General features: G+C 34.5%; 1 protein-coding gene across 1 annotated transcript in view; it reads right to left on the bottom strand.

Annotated features, from left to right (window-relative positions):
• LOC113391200 overlaps positions 1–16,942 on the bottom strand; it is a 46,691-nt gene that overhangs the window by 18,820 nt on the left and 10,929 nt on the right. The window contains exons 3-5 of the mRNA XM_026627152.1: positions 15,292–15,394; positions 10,333–10,491; positions 9,625–9,844 (exon numbers count right to left, since the gene is read on the bottom strand). Coding sequence (XP_026482937.1) covers positions 9,625–9,844; positions 10,333–10,491; positions 15,292–15,394 — 482 coding nt within the window. The remainder of the gene's footprint in view (positions 1–9,624; positions 9,845–10,332; positions 10,492–15,291; positions 15,395–16,942) is intronic.

Genomic DNA, 16,942 nt, shown 5'->3' with positions numbered 1-16,942 from the left:
TCATTTTGCAATACCCAAGAAAGATGTGCAGTTCTATTGTTATGTCCAGACTTGATGATCATTAACCGACAATATGTTATAGTTCGTGATATGTCATAAATTCTGGGATGATCATAAAATCTGGGCTTAACAATATAAATTTCATTCCTTATCTGAAATCTTGTAAATTTTCGCCCAGCTCTCTGTTTATTCCTGATTAAACTTTTCGTGCAATGTGTAAAAATAAAATTAAGAAGCGAATTCGCCGATCGCGTGACGAAACTGTTATCGAAATCTTCAATGATAATTTCATGTCGGTCAAAAATTATTAGATTGATTTGTGGAATCAATAATTTTTGGAGAATTTAATTTTTTAATGGTTTCGTGAGGAATGAAACGAACTTGTTGTGTATGGTCTGATATGATCATTAACTTCCCGAGGGGTAAGTTATAGTAATCGCAAAAAATCGAAAATGAATTTTTTTTATATATTTTTACGTTTCAAAACCCCCTGAGAATTTCGGCATACCTTAGAAAAAATTGATGCATGTGTATGTGTGTATGTGCGGATACAATTTTTCGTGAACAACGACGATTTCGAGAACATTGATCAACCAATTGAAATGATTGGAAAACCATTCGATTCCTATTGATTAAAAGACGTGGTGATTAGGTTTTGGCAAAGGCAGGTTCAGACGTTCCGAAGATACGGGGCAAAATGTGCCAAAAATGTTAAATCAGTTTTTGCAGGTCAATAGAATTCTTTAGTTTTGATTTGAAAAAAACGTGCTTGCGTATCAATACAGTTCTATATGTGTTCATGAAGTTCAAATTCGTTTGCACGTCCGCAGAATTCTTTATCTTTTTTATTTCACGTTTAGTATCTTTTCGAGTAATTAAATTAAGTTAAATTTGTTGGCGAATAAAGTTCTATTCTTTTTTATCGTCAGTCAGAAGAGTTCCTTCTTTAGAATCCATTTCTCTCAATCTTAACAGAGTTAGAATAAATGCGGCAAATCAAATCTCGCCTCGCACGTCAGTATAGTTCTATTTTTATACTTTTCCAATCAAGTTTGTTCGTTAGTAAAGTTCTATTTTTGTTTATCGAGTCAAAAGGTTTTCTTTTTTAGAGTCCGTGCCTCTGATCCATGGAGAACCATATTCCAAATGTAAAATATTACAGGAGAAATTGAACAAATCATTCCGTATCAATATTAAAACCTTGAACTCTTAAAGGTTATTATAAACAAAATAGTGGCACTGGCGACGCGTTGGGATTGTGATTTCCAATTTTACACCTATACTATGCAGCATGACATCCCTAAGAAAATCACTATAACTGGCCTAAATCCAGATATTACTGAAACGGTGGTTCTTGATGAGCTGAAAGCCAAGGGCATTAAGGTGAAGCAGGTGGTCCAAATTAAGAAGAAGGAATCGGACGGCAGTCAACGCAAACTCCCTATATATATTGTCCTTCTAGATAAGGAACAAGAGATGGCCAAACTGAAGGAAATAAACAATATAGAAGGACATATATTTAAATGGGAAAGCTACAGGCCACTAAACAAGACCATCCAGTGCCACAAGTGCCTAAACTTCGGCCATACCTCGTACACGTGCGACATGCGGTATAGATGCATAAAATGCACGAATGTGCACCCACCGGGAGTGTGCACGAAGCCACCAACCGAGGATCCGAAATGCGTGAACTGCCAAGAAAACCACCCGGCTAACTATTCTAAATGCCCAGCTCTAATCAACTATAGAGCAAAAAGAGACAAAGATGCGCTTAAGAGAAATCCAGCATACAAGCCAGCGCCAACACCTGCGCCGCTGACGAGGAGCTTCTCGTCAGCCTTACAACCCACCAGCGATGGCCGTAACAACAGATCTGCGTTTCCTGAACTCCCGGTACCATCATCACCACGAACACAGCCGGCCTCCCAGTATCCATCGCCGAAGATCCAGCCAACACCAGAACCGATCCGGCCAGCATCCTCACGAATCCGGCCTACCACCAGCCAGTCCGATCCAGACCTGAGTACACCGGAGGGACTATTTACTGTTATGGGCGAGATCAGGAAGTTATTCGCGGATCCCGAGGTAAGACAAATTTTCAGTGAGCTTTATAAACTGACAAAGACATTGAACACAAATATGACTTACAATGACAAATACACAACCATACTTAACTTTTTAACGGCATGCCCATAAATCACGCACGCGACATACACATAATGTACTTCAACTCCAACGGACTCAAAAACAACGTAGACGAACTGAAACAGACCATAACAAAATATGACTTGGACATTGTACTAATTAACGAGACACACCTTAAACCCACGGACAGACTTTACATCAACAACTACAAAGTATACAGGAACGACAGACCGACAAACTCACGCGGATGGGGAGGCACTGCGATATTGATCAAGTCTAATATAAGACACGAGCAAGTGCCAAACCTGACAGCGGGCGGTTCTGAAATAACAACTATTAATGTATACAAAAGAGGTCAAAAAGTGACTATAATATCGATTTACATCCCGGCAAGCGGACTGCAACTGACGGACCTACAAAACCTACTTGACTCAAATACACACGTCTTAATGGCAGGAGACTTCAACGCGCAACATACATCCTGGAACTGCAACTACAACAACGCGAACGGAATCCGACTCTACGAATATCTGACGGAACACAACACCACGGACGCACAACTGCACTATCCTGACACGCCGACCAGATACGCCACCGTACAGACGCACCATCACAGCACGATCGACCTAGCCTTGACAAAAAATCTTCACATAACATCCGAACCCATAACTAGAACACTTTTCAACTCTGACCATAACCCTGTTTTTATGACTATCTCTGACAGACTCGACGTCGACAATACTCCAGAACGCAACATTTTGGATTATTCCAGAGCCAACTGGCCACTTTTTAGAGAAATTATTACAGACAATATACGACACACGATACCCATAGAGACCAATACAGACATAGAGGAGGCTGTGACACATCTGACACGGACGATCACGGACACCATCCAACACACAATACCGCTGCGACACGCAAATACATCCACATTTGACACGCTTCCTCAAAAAATATTAGTAAAAATTAAATTAAAGAACAATATAAAGAAACTGTGGCAACGTACTGGTGACAGACTACTAAAGGAACACGTAAACAGACTGACAAAAATTATTCATAATGAGATACGTGAGCACCGGAATGACACTTGGACTAAAAAACTAGAAACCATCAACACTGACCCGCACAAAGTTTGGCAAACAGCCAAAAGACTGACGAGGAAAACAACACCTATCCCGCCACTCAAACTACCTGACAACAACTACGCCACGACACCAGCAGACAAAGCAGAAATTTTAGCAACACACTTTGAAAACATACACAGACAAAACGCCGACATGTCCAACGCAGACTTAAGACGAGACGTACGCAATTCTATTCAAAATTTTACTGAACAATTTAACGACAAAGACCTACGAATAGACCCTGCCACAGTTTCAGAAATAAAGTTGACAATCAGAAAACTACCGAACAGGAAAGCACCCGGACCGGACGGACTACAAAATATAATACTGAAACAACTACCAACGAACGCATACATACTAATCACACGACTGGTTAACCGTATAATGGCCAAAGGCCACTTTCCTGCTTCATGGAAAACATCGACCATATTTCCTATCCTGAAGCCGAGGAAACAGCCAGACTCTCCGCAAAATTACAGACCAATCAGCCTCCTCAATACAATGAGCAAAGTAACTGAAAAGGTACTACTCAAACGCATCAACAGACACATCAGACGAAACAAGATTATACCAGACACACAGTACGGCTTTAAGGAACAGCACTCTACGTTACATCCACTGACACAACTAATAGAAAACACTGTACTCAACTTCAATAGACGAAACCATACCGGATTGGTGTTGCTCGATTTCGAGAAGGCTTTTGACACCATCTGGATGGACGGACTGATACACAAATTCATAACCCTTAACTTTCCACCATACATCACAAAACTACTCCATTCTTACCTCGCTGACCGTAATTTCACAGTTCAAGTAGACAACACACCCTCGACGATTAAACAAGTGACGGCGGGAGTACCGCAGGGCTCGATCCTGGGACCGTCCTTGTTTAACGTCTACATCCACGACATGCCCACTGACGCCGACACAACACTGTTGACATTTGCTGACGACACTGCCATTTACAGATCATCACGTTCACCTACGCTACTGACTACAAAAATACAGAGACATATAGACGCCCTGACTGATTACACGGAAAAATGGCAAATTAAAATCAATCCTTCTAAAACAGAAGCAATTTTCTTTACAAAAAGCCGTTGGTCCATTACACTTACTGACTTGACGAAACTAAAGGTAATGGGCCATGAAGCTGAGTGGTCCAAGGAAGTCAAATACCTTGGCGTAACCTTGGACTATAGACTCAGCTTCACAAAACATACGAATACAAAAATTGGACAGGCTTACGGGATGATGAATCTACTGAGACCTCTTTTGAACCACAACAGCCCGCTAAGCGTGAAGAACAAGCGGACACTTTACTTGACACTGATAAGACCATTACTGACATACGCCGCTCCGGCATGGAACGCGACAACCAAGACCAACAGACGGAGACTACAAATAGCACAGAACAAAGCACTGCGACTGGTACTAGACAAATCAAGGAACCCACTGACGAGACACTACTACCCAACGAAATATTTACACGAACAGACGGACATACCGACCATACTCGAACACATAAAAAAGCTCACCGAGAATTTTTACCGAAAGTGTAGGGATCACGATAATAGTACCATCCGCGCGTTAGGCCAGTACACATCAGAAATGATCTGGTACGGGAACTATGCCATGCCTAACTACCTGATCGAGCCCGCAGTGAATACATAAGCCATAAAACAATGAATAAAGGATTTTTTTAGGTGACAAAAATCGTCTCCTTTTTTTGTCCTTGCGAAATAATGAATAAAATATTGTACAAATACAAATATATAGACAATATTGTAAAACCACAAACTTTTGGGTAAAATACCCCCAGGGTAGACAAACCCACATATAATTCACTGTATTTTACACTGTATATATTGAATAAATTTTTATTTCTGTCTGTCTGTCTGTCTGTCTGGCGACGCGTTCTGCAGAGTTCGTTAAAATCTAAATTACCACTCTTGTGAATTTAGTTCAGATTATTTTATGCATATAATATTCATTTTTTTGCTGAGATTCTAATAAATTGCCTTTACCATTCTGGTTCCTCTTAGTAACATTTGGTCGGCTAGCGCTCGCTTTGAAATACTGTCCGACATGTGCTAAATAAAAATCAAGTAATTCGGTTTGTATCACATTTATATTTATTGAAGGCTCAGGATGGATGCCTGTTGATTTTTTGGAGCCCCAGTGACCCATTATCTGGTAGGGGCCTATCAATTATTATGATATTAGAAGAATTCTAACAGAGTGTGGAAGAATGTTTTGCATGTAGAAAATACTGGCAAAACTATTTGAATTGGAGATTTGCCCTTCAATAGCGTCTACGAATTTGATTTCTTGGTAACTATTTAATTTGCTTTTCAGTAGTCCGTCCTCTTAAACTTCTTCGTCCAATATTTATTTGTTGCAACGGAGATTTTAATAAATTGCCTTTACCATTCTGGTTCCTCTTACTAACATTTGGTCGGCTAGCACACGCTTTGAAATACTGTCCGACAGGTGTTACATAAAAATCAAGTAATTGGGTTTTTATTATATTTATATTTATACAAGGCTCAGTATGGATGCCTGTTGATTTTTTGGAGCCCCAGTGACCCATTAACTGGTAGGGGCCTATCAATTGTTATGAGGTTAGGAGAATTCCAACAGTATGGAAAAATGTTTTGCATGTAGAAAATACTGGCAAAACTATTTAAATTGGAGATTTGCCATTCAGTAGCCTCTTCGATTTTGATTTTTTGGTAACTATTTAATTTGCTTTTCAGTAGATTTATGATTATTCTTCTTGTTCAAGTCATGTTTGTTTTGACAAGGTATTGATTCTTTAGACTCTATAGAGTCCTTTTCTAATTTTTATATTTAATTTCAAAAAGCCCATTATATTTGACTCCTATGAATTTGATTGCCATTAAATAGAAGTTCTTTTTTTCATATCTATTTTCTAGTCAATCTAATCTTTTATTGCTTCTCATGACGAAATTCAGTTTGTTCGTTAGGAGAGTCCTTTTTGACTCGTAGAGTGCTTTATTTTATCAAATAGATATACAGTTTGTTTGTCAATAGAGTCCTCATACTTTATTAACTTCTCGCAGTATATATCTTTATGTTTCAGAGGTTTCTGAACAATTTGGCATACCTTAGAAAAAATGGATGTATGTTTGTAGGTGTGTGTATGTATATATGTATGTGCAGATACAATTTTTCGTCGACGATTCAGAGAACACGGATCAAGCGATTTGAATGGTCCAAAAAACATTTGATCCTATTGATAAAGAAACCTGCTGATTAGTTTTTGTCAAAGGCAGCTGCAGCCGTTTCGAAGATACGGAGCAAAAAGTGTCAAAAATGGTAATTCAGTTTGATAACGGAGCGTCCGAATTCAATAATAGAAAAAACATTTTACTTGAATTGACAAAATGAAGAACTGATTAAATTGTTGAAAAGGCAGGTCCAGCGGTTTCAGAGATTTATGGTGAAAAAATATTCGAATACTAAAATGGCAATTATGAAATAGAGATTTATGGAAGGAAGATGTAAATTTAGAGTAGTATGCATTTTTTAATTCTGCATTGTGAAGATTAAAATTAAAAGAAAATTAATTCCAAAATTGAAATGGACAATCCTTGATAAAAATAAATAGGTTTTCGTAGTAAAAAAAGTTCATGTATTTTTAAAAATATAAATATGTAGTAAAAAAAATTTCATTTAAAATAAAAAAAATAATCTCGAAATACCAGTAGTATATATTCGAGGAAAAAAATCAATGAAAAATGAAAATTGATCAATGATTTACAACTATTGTTTTATACATTTTCAAATAGATAATTATAATCACTATATATTTGATCGTTCAAAAAATATACAGTGAGGATCTTATTGCTCAAAACACTTGAGATAGTTTACATTAGCAAGAGGTGCCGAATGAATCCATCTGAGGATATATTTCTTACGATTAGAATTGTAAATTTAAATTTCATATTTGAAGTAAAAAACTTTGAATATTTTTGAAAAGTTAGAATTTTTTCTTTCGGAAAATTTTGAAATTAGCTTAAACCGCATAAACTTTAAAAATTAAAAATCTTGGTATGGAAGCCAACAAAATTGTAACAAAAAAATTAGAACTCATTTTTAAAAAATTTATCAAATATCTGGGGTAATTTGATGTGCATACTTCTAATGCTCATTTTTGACCAACAAATATCATTTTTTTTTACTTTTAGTCTGTATCTCCAAAACCGTTAGACCAGCCTCACCAAAAATTTCATCAATTATTCATGTTTTATGAATCATTCAAATCGGGTACTCCGTTCTCTCAAAAACTGAATTACCGTTTTTAGCACTTTTGGTCCCATACCTCCGAAACGGCTGGACCTGTTTCCACCAAAAACTAATCAGTACGTCTTCTTATCAATAGGAATCGAATGTTTTTTGAACCATTCAAATCGAAATTGTGGACAAAAAATTGTATCCAAACATACATACATACATACTACACACACACACACGCACATACATGTATCTATTTTTTCTAAGGTATGCCAAAATGTTCAGAAACCTTTAAAACGTAAAGATATGCAAAAATTTTCATTTTCGATTTTTTTGCAAGTACTATAACTCACCCTACGGGAAGTTAAAAATTTAGGTTGGATCACCCTTGATAAAAATAGTATTTTAAAGTAAAAAAAGTTGTATGTGTTTATCAATCCCACATTTAAAAAAATATAATAAAAAAATTGACCAAAAATTAAAAAAAAACTATTAAGATTGGACAACCATTGAAAAAACAAATTGTTTTTACAAGTAAAATTTAGGCTTCTTCTTTAATAAGCTCAAAAATCTGAACTAAAAATATGCCAAAAATATTCAATGACTGAACGCGCGATAAAAGTGAGTGAATTATTAAAATGGTTATAAACTAGTGGGGTGCATGGCATCGTGCCTATGGGGCAAATTGCTGGAACTTCCCGTACCGTAATTAAAAATCTTGGTACGGAACCCTAAAAAATTTACATAAAATGTGTACACATTATTAAAATCTCTATAAAGTATCTGATAATTTGATGTACATATATCCAATGAACATTTTTTTAACTTATTTTTATTGATAGTGCTTAACCGCTGGACCTGCCTTTCCAAAAATTTAATCAGTTCATCTTGTCAATACAAGTAAAATCGGACGCTACGCTCTCTTAAAAACCGAATTACCGTTTTTGGCACTTTTTGCTTCGTATCTACGGAATGGCTAGACCTGCCTTCGCCAAAAACTAATCAGCACGTCTCCTCATCAATTCGAATCGTAAGTTTTTTGAATTATTCAAATCGGTTGATCGGTGTTCCCGAAATCGTCCACCAAAATTTATGTCCGCACACACATATACATCCATTTTTTCTAAGATATGCCAAAATATTCAGAAACCTTTAAAACGTAAACATATATAGAAAATTTCATTTTCGATTTTTTGCGATCATTATAACTTGACTGAATCACATAGTCAAAAATATTCATTTTATGTATATAAGTAAGCTTTAAAACTTTAGCCAGAATTAAAATTGAAATCTGAATCACCTTCGATATACAAAAAAATGACATTTTTTTTTCCAAAAGTAATTCTTTTGTCACAAGCACAAGCTGAAAGTTTTTTGAATCATTCAATTCGGATGTTTATTTCTGTCAAAAACTGCCTTTTTTGTATATTTAGCTCTGTATCTTACAAATGGCTGAGCCTCTCTTCGCCAAAAACAAATAAACACTTCTCCCAATCATTACTAATTGAATGTTTTTTAGATCATTCAAATCGGATGCTCCGTTCTCTCAAAGACTCGATTTCTATTTTCTGCACTCTTTGCTCTTTATCTCCAAAAACAAATCAGCACATCTCCATATCAATAGGAATCGAATGTTTTTTGAACCATTCAAATCGGTTGAAAAAATGCGGACACACAAAACACACACACACATCCATTTTTTCTGAGGTATGCTAAAATGTCCAGAAACCTTCAAAACGTCGAAAAATGTAAAAATTTTGAATTTCTATTTTTGGACGATTACAATAACTTACCCTACGGAAAGTTAAAAATAGTGGTTAGTGCATTTTAATATTAATAAACAGGTATTTTTTAATGACACATTATAAAAAATCGCCCAAAAATTAAAAAAAATGTAAGGGTAAACAACCTTTATCACTAACCCTAGTATGCAAAATAGATAGTAGCCGATTCTCAAACCTACTGAATACAAATATAAAATTTAGTAAAAATCGGTAAAGCCGTTTCAGAGGAGTACGTGAACAAGCATTGTGGCATGAAAATTTTATATACACAAAAATCTTATCAAATCACCAATCACATATCCTACCTGCCAGATAAGTGTCATCCGTCACCATCAAGGTGGCAATCCTGACATCACTCCCTACTTCCATGCAGGTAAGCATCGCGCACTGGTGCCGGATATCGATGTAGTACAAGATGTCCATTTTGGAACCAACGCTTCCAGAAATAACAAACAGTTCACCAGATTCCAAATTGGAGGCGGCTATGTAGCGCCCAGATTGAGGAAAAGTTATGAAGTTGATAGGCTGCAAAAAAAGATAATGATCATTTATAAAAGAAAAAGATTTATAAAGATTCTGCCCCAAAACAGACCAATGTTATGGCAAGGTTATGTTATGAAGAACTTTTCATACTAAATATTGACAAAAGCCATGTGGTTGCTGTGCAATCAGGCGTATTTCTCAGGTTGTCAGATAGAAAACCTAACCTAGAAACCGCACAAATGTCAAAAAACTATCTTAGATAACAGGGTCTTTCTGGCCCAGCTTCATAGCATACGAGTGACGTTGCAGTTTATGTGTAAAACACCTGAATGCATATCAAATATATGACATTTTGACAGTATTCAGTATAATTCATTAGCATAATGTCTGGAAGTCGGAGCGTAACATGGCCTTGCCATAACATTTTTCTATCATGTGGCAGAATCGGCACCTTAGTCTAAATTTAACCAGATCCAAAATGTTCTGTGTTATAAAAAACCAAAAAGTGATTAATGTATAAAAAGGATCACCTGATCACTTAGTCTGAATTTAACCAGATCTGAAATATTCTGTGTATCGTACAAGTTGACCAGATGCAGGACACCATCAGTTCTTCCCAAAGCAGCATATGGCAGGCAGGGATTTGTAACCAATATCTTTGCGGATTCGTGGACCACAAGCACAGCATCCTACAGAGGTAGATGAATTAAAAAAATTTAGTTTGTCCAATTGATAAAAATAAACCTGATACATTTGTGCCAAATTCTAATCTATATCAATTGGTTAGAGTGCTGATTGCCTTAATGCATGTGGATGCCATGCATTTCTTTGAATATTAGACTTTTAGATATTTCGGAAAATCATTCTAAGGCTAAATATCATTTGAAACCAATTGGTAGTGCATGACATAGTGCCTTAAGGCAAATTGCTGGAACTTCCAGTATCGTATTTAAACATTTGAGGAATAAAAGTAATCAATAACACAGGCCTACAAAAAGTTTTTTTTTGTTTGGTGGATCAAATGTTAGAACTGATTCTTATAGTATTTTTACACTGATTTCAAATCTACCATTTTTTTGTATCAGCTCTAGTTTAGAACTTGGAAAGAAGTTGCCGAAACCAGGTCCATTCTAGGTCGTCACGGAAAATAACTTTTCACAGTATCAACTAATGTCCCAACTAAGGTCGAATGGGTCTTGCAAGTTTGTATGTACGAGTAGGCATATCTCATTAAAATAATATTCTGAATAGTATTACTATTTTGTACTCTCATTTCTTATATATCATATCTTGAAAACTAAAGCTCATAGAAAAAAACAAATGTCATTTTTGAAATCAGCGCCCCAAATATACTTAAAAACAGCATTAAAATCGTTTGCACCGTTTTCTTTGTTGGCCTGTGTAATTAATAAAATTGATCAATAATTTAAAATTGTTAATAGAATTTTGATTCATCATGAATTATATTTATCTGCAAAAATAAACAGACATGAAATGAAAAGTAATTTTTGGAATTTCTAAGATATTCATGTCATAGATTCATTTTTATAAATCTTATTTCCTAAATACATTTTTCTTTTGTCAAAAAAGTAAGTTTAAAACTCAAAAACAAAACATATTTTTAAGCATTATATTTACTTTGCTATAACACAAGACATCCTGGAAAACGTCCACAGGATATCCACGCGCGGACATTCATTGTCCCTGCGAAGCCTTACGGATATCCCGCTTATCCTGATCTTATCCGAAACATGTTAATATGTCGCACCTATGGGACGTTCTGTAGGATATCCCGCGCGGGATATTCCGGACATAAACCGGACATGAATAGGATATAATTATGGAATTGTTTTTTACTTTTTAGATGAAAAATAAATTTGGATTAAAAATAAAATAAAAGAACGCAATTTCACAAAGTAAACTTTTATTACAAAATAACAAAATCCTGAGATAATTTTATAACAAAATTTAATATATACAACTTTAATTCAAAATAACTTATTTTACAATATCAAAAATATAATTAATTCGGCATTTAATCCTAGTTTATGGTTGATTTTCTCTCCTGAAATAGAAAACAAATGAATAAATGCATATATATGTATATATATATATATATATATATATATATATATATATATATATGAGTAAGTTCTTTAAGAGCGATACATCAATCAAAATAGACAGAGATTTATAAAATAATCTCTAATTCCAAATATATCGACACAATTTGATGCCATTACAAGTGAATATTAAACTTGGTTTTTTACACAGCACAAATTTTGCACTAACATTGATACAACTAACCAGTCAATAATCATGATTTTTTTGTGAATAGGAAAAACATATAGTACACATCTCACAAAAATACCTTGTATAATATTTATTGGCACGTCGCAGCCAGCTTTTTGCAGCCTCTGAAACAGTAAACTATGTCTCATGCGGCAAATTTTTCAAAGCAATTCCTGGAATTAATTATATATTAGTTTAATTCATAATTTACAACACATCAAAGTATAAGATATATAAATTACCTGTGACGACATCGCAAGGCACTAGATCACAAAATTTATTTTTGCCCTTTCCTCGTCCCTAGCAAAATTCTTTGGCCAAACCATCATCGAAAATGGATTTTCATAGCTAGACTCTGATGGCTAAATACAGAATCTAAAGAGAAAGTTTGTTTAGTATATGATAAAGTTAACAAATAAAAATAAATCTATATAAACTTTTGATTACCAATTATGTTTTGATATCTTTGCTCAGAAATATAGCCTCCACAAGTTGAAGCTCCTCCAACAAACATAGTGGAGAGCATTTCTTCTTTGTCAATCCTCTTTCAAACACAGCATTTGATACAAAATTAGGCATGGTTGCTGGAAAGCTGGCAGGGTAGAAATGTCAGCATTAAATTAAAAAATTCTATTTGTACTAGTAACATAGTATTTCAAATAACATTACAGAAGCTTTAATTACCATCGTGTATATCTGCCCCCTTTCAATATGTTGGCTGCAATATTTATAACACACGCGCACATATAATTATATAGAACACATAAAATTTACACTATTATTACTCAATTTTGAGTATTTTGATAAATAATATTAATTATTTATACACACGCTCATAATTATATAAAGCAAATAAATTTTCACTATTATTACTCAATTACTCAAAGCGTCTGTTGATGACGCTAACCCTAACCTTAAAGGGCGCAAAACCGACGCGACGAAAGAGAAAGGGACAAACATATACGTTTAGAGGTCTCAAGCCGTGCGCGTATGAGAGCGTATGAGTTCGTGAATCTTGCGTTATACCTGCTCGAGTCCTTTGGTTTTGAGACGTCCCGTTGCATATTCATAGGATATTCATAGGATATCGCGATATTAGGAGATTGTGAGGACAAGTGGGACATTCCCTGGCATGTCTTGTGCTGTCTGGGAACCAACAAACAAACTCATAAACATATACACAAGCAGAAATTTATACATTTTAATTATATAATTTGTAATTTATGGTAACTGATGGTCTACCAGTTCACCTGTCTACCACTCTAAAAATATTTGTTTACTTGCTTTTCCTCAACCTGTATATCTGTCTATATCTACCTATCTACTTATTCATCTAATTACATGTCTATATATTTACTAGGGTTTGTCGGTTTTCAAAAACTGGTTTTAAACACTGGTTTTTTGGCAAAAATTATGGAATTCGCAAACCGGTTATTTACTGAAAAAAATCGGTTTTCACTGTATAAATGGAAAATGACAAATATAGCCAAATATAAAAGATAGATGAAAGCGTTTTGATTCTTGAAATCATATCGTTTCAATAGCATTTGATATCTTATCAGTCTCCCAGAATATTTGATATCAATGGTTCCCAGAAAGTTTTTGTATATAATAATTTAGATTTTTATACCAGTGTATATATTAATTCAAATCAGTATGACTTCTTTTTCAAGAAGTAACTTCCTCTACACAAACTTAAAAAGAGTTTTAAACCCTAGAAGCCACAAAGTAAAGAAAAACTTAGAATTATTATATCAGGCTTTAAAAACAATTAAGCATAATTTGGTCGCAAATATGAGAGTATTTCTATTTCTATTTCAGTGAATAAACAAAGGACACGTTTAAGTAGCAATTCGATAGACGTTTTCCATTTTTTAAATAATATTTTATTAACAAAAAACAATTAGAATGTTTAAAATGAATTAATTAAAATTGCTCGAAACAGAAATAAAAGTTTAGCTTAATTGTTTTTAAAACTAAAATTTATATTAACAAGTATGTATCAACATGTATCTAATATTTTTTAAATTTTTTTTTAATTTAATGATTTTTTTTTATTTAAAAATATATTATATTTATTTATTCGGAAACATTTCTTTCACTATCATAAAATATTTTCATTCGTAAATGTGAAAATGATGCATAGATAACGATTATTTTCAAAGTTATTTAATCAAGATAGACTATTATATTTTAGTTCTACTAATTAAAACTAACTAAAAAAATAATTTTGTTTACTATCTATAAAATTGAACAATAAATAAATTCAGTCAAATACTGCTTTAAATTACACTAAATTTGCGGATAAATTACAGAATATTCGAGCAAAAATTTATTTTCTATATAAAATGCGAAAACCGGTTAAAACCGGTTTTTTAGTAAAATTAAAATTTGATAACCGGTTTTCTGAAATGTCGGTTTTTGTATAAACCCTAATATTTACATATCTACTTATTCACATATCTGTCCACATATCTACCTAATCATCTATCTGCGTGTTTACCAGCCTATCTGTTTCCCTTTCAACTTGTATACCTGTCAGCATGTACATAACTACATGCATAACAAGTTGACCAGATGCAGGACACCATTTGTTCTTCCCAAAGCAGCATAAAGCAAGCATGATTTTGTAACCAGTATCTCCCTACCTGTTTACCTGTCTGCCAATTTACCTGTCTATATATCTATCTATCTATCTATTTGAATCCGTGCGCTCAAAATCGTCAACAATAATATGAATACATACACCCAGTGGCGTTGAAACCGTCTGGGCTGACTCTGAGCCCACCCATCAATCTCGAAAAAATTGATTTTCTTTTCCTGGAAACACTGGCTGCCTACAAAAACGAGCCAACCCATCAATCTGAAGATATGAAATTTTCTTTTTCTGGCAACATCGGCTGCCTACAAAATAAAAAAAACGAGCTCAATCTCAAGATATGAGATTTTCTCTTTATGCATGGCAACACTGGCTGCCTAAAAAAAATGAAAGAGCCCACCCATCACAAATTTGCTTCCGGCGCCACTGTTTACACCCATAGATCAATTTTTTCTGAGGTATGCCAGAATGTTCAGAAACCTTTGAAACGTAAAGACATACTAACATTTTAATTTTCGATGTACAACACACAAATATTCGATTTTCGAAACTTTTAAAACTAATTTGTGATCATAAGATTTCGATAAGACAATCTTACCTCGACTCCATCGTGAGCTCTCCAGAGTGTCAATTTGTTGTTGGAACTGAGGGTCACAACATGAGTCTGCAAGGGATTAACAATGTCCATGTGGGTGAAAGATCTGTAAATTAAAAGAAATCATTAAAACGACGAGAATAAAAAAACAAATACTATTTTTGCACAAAAGATCTAAGGACATTATCTAAAAAATCAATTCCTTCTATATATAAATATAAGATGATGATGAGAATCGCAAAAAGAGATGAACCCCTAAAGATAACGTTAGGAAATTGAGAATTAAAGAACGTGGATCATTTCAAATACCTGGGAAGCATCCTGATCAGAGATTAGGACAAATATCGTAAAAACCAAGATGGCATTCACGAAGAAGAGAACTATACTGATGAGGAAACTGTCTCTCAACTTGCGGAAGAGACTAATGAAGTGCTTTATCTGAAGCATAGCTCTGTACGGATCAGAGACATTGACTCTAAGAAAGGCCCATAACAACTACCTAGAGAGTTTTGATATGTGGTGCTGGAAGCGATTGGAAAAGATAAACTGGACAGACAAAATAACAAATGAAGAAGTCCTGAGAAGAGTGTGCGAATAAAAGACTTTACTAAGCACGATCCTGATAAGAAAAAGAAATTGAGTTGATCCCATTCTGCAAAGAGTGTCTACTACACGACGTAGTCGAAGGTAAAATAGAAGGACTAAAAGGATGATATGTAACGAACCTATTTTAAAAACTTAAAATTATGTAAAGGTTTCATACCCCTGCCCATTGCAGCAGGTTGTGTAACCCTGGCGGGTACCGTTAAGGACCTAGTATAAAACCGGTGCAATGGGCCTACTCATAGCAATTCAGTACAGTTGCCGACTGGAGTTATTGTACATATTTTCGTATATATTATTCAATAAAGAAATTATTAAGTAGAAAGTGTATTATCAATACCAAGGAAAAGAACCAAAGGTATCCGAAGGAAAGTGTGTTGTCTATACCGTATATAAAACCCAAGGTGTCCGAGGCAAACAGTCGTGCTCCCGCTATCAAATTCAATTCAAGGAATAGGAAAAAGAAGAATGCAGATGATTGACGACCAGGAACGGTAGCATGGTAGCAGGAGTGTGGAAAGTAAAATACACAGCAAAGTGTAAAAGGAGGGGGGAGTAAAATAGTGGTAATGGGAATGATAGACGACAAAGGGTAAGGGAATCATTTATTTGTGATGGCTCTCACACGATGGACCTGCCTTTAGACAGATTACCATTTATTATTATAATTATATATCTTATATATAAAATTCTTCTGTACTGGTGTATGATTTAATACTTCTCCTGAACGGTTATTCGGATTTTGATAATTCTTTTTAAAATTTGTCAAAGGAAATGTTTAAGATTTAATGAACGATAAACCTATAGTAATATTGTAGAAATAAAAGGCAAAAATTTCACAAAACCACTTGTCATGGTTTGACATTGAAAACATTTGAACATCATCTACTAGAAATGTCAATTCACTTGAAATTTTAATTTAGCTGAAATTATGAGCCTAGATAATGTTAGAATATAATATACAAGAAATATGTAATGTCTACATTATTATTGCCGAAAAACAGCTGAGATGTGCCAGAATTTAAAATAATATAAGATACTGTCAACAGTA

The sequence above is a fragment of the Ctenocephalides felis genome, unplaced genomic scaffold (genome assembly GCF_003426905.1).
Source record: "Ctenocephalides felis isolate EL2017-DRISC unplaced genomic scaffold, ASM342690v1 CF-g0.4_SCAFFOLD_00845, whole genome shotgun sequence".
NCBI lineage: Eukaryota > Metazoa > Arthropoda > Insecta > Siphonaptera > Pulicidae > Ctenocephalides > Ctenocephalides felis.
Note: the sequence above shows the minus strand (reverse complement) of the source record. Positions and strands in the feature narration are given on the sequence as shown.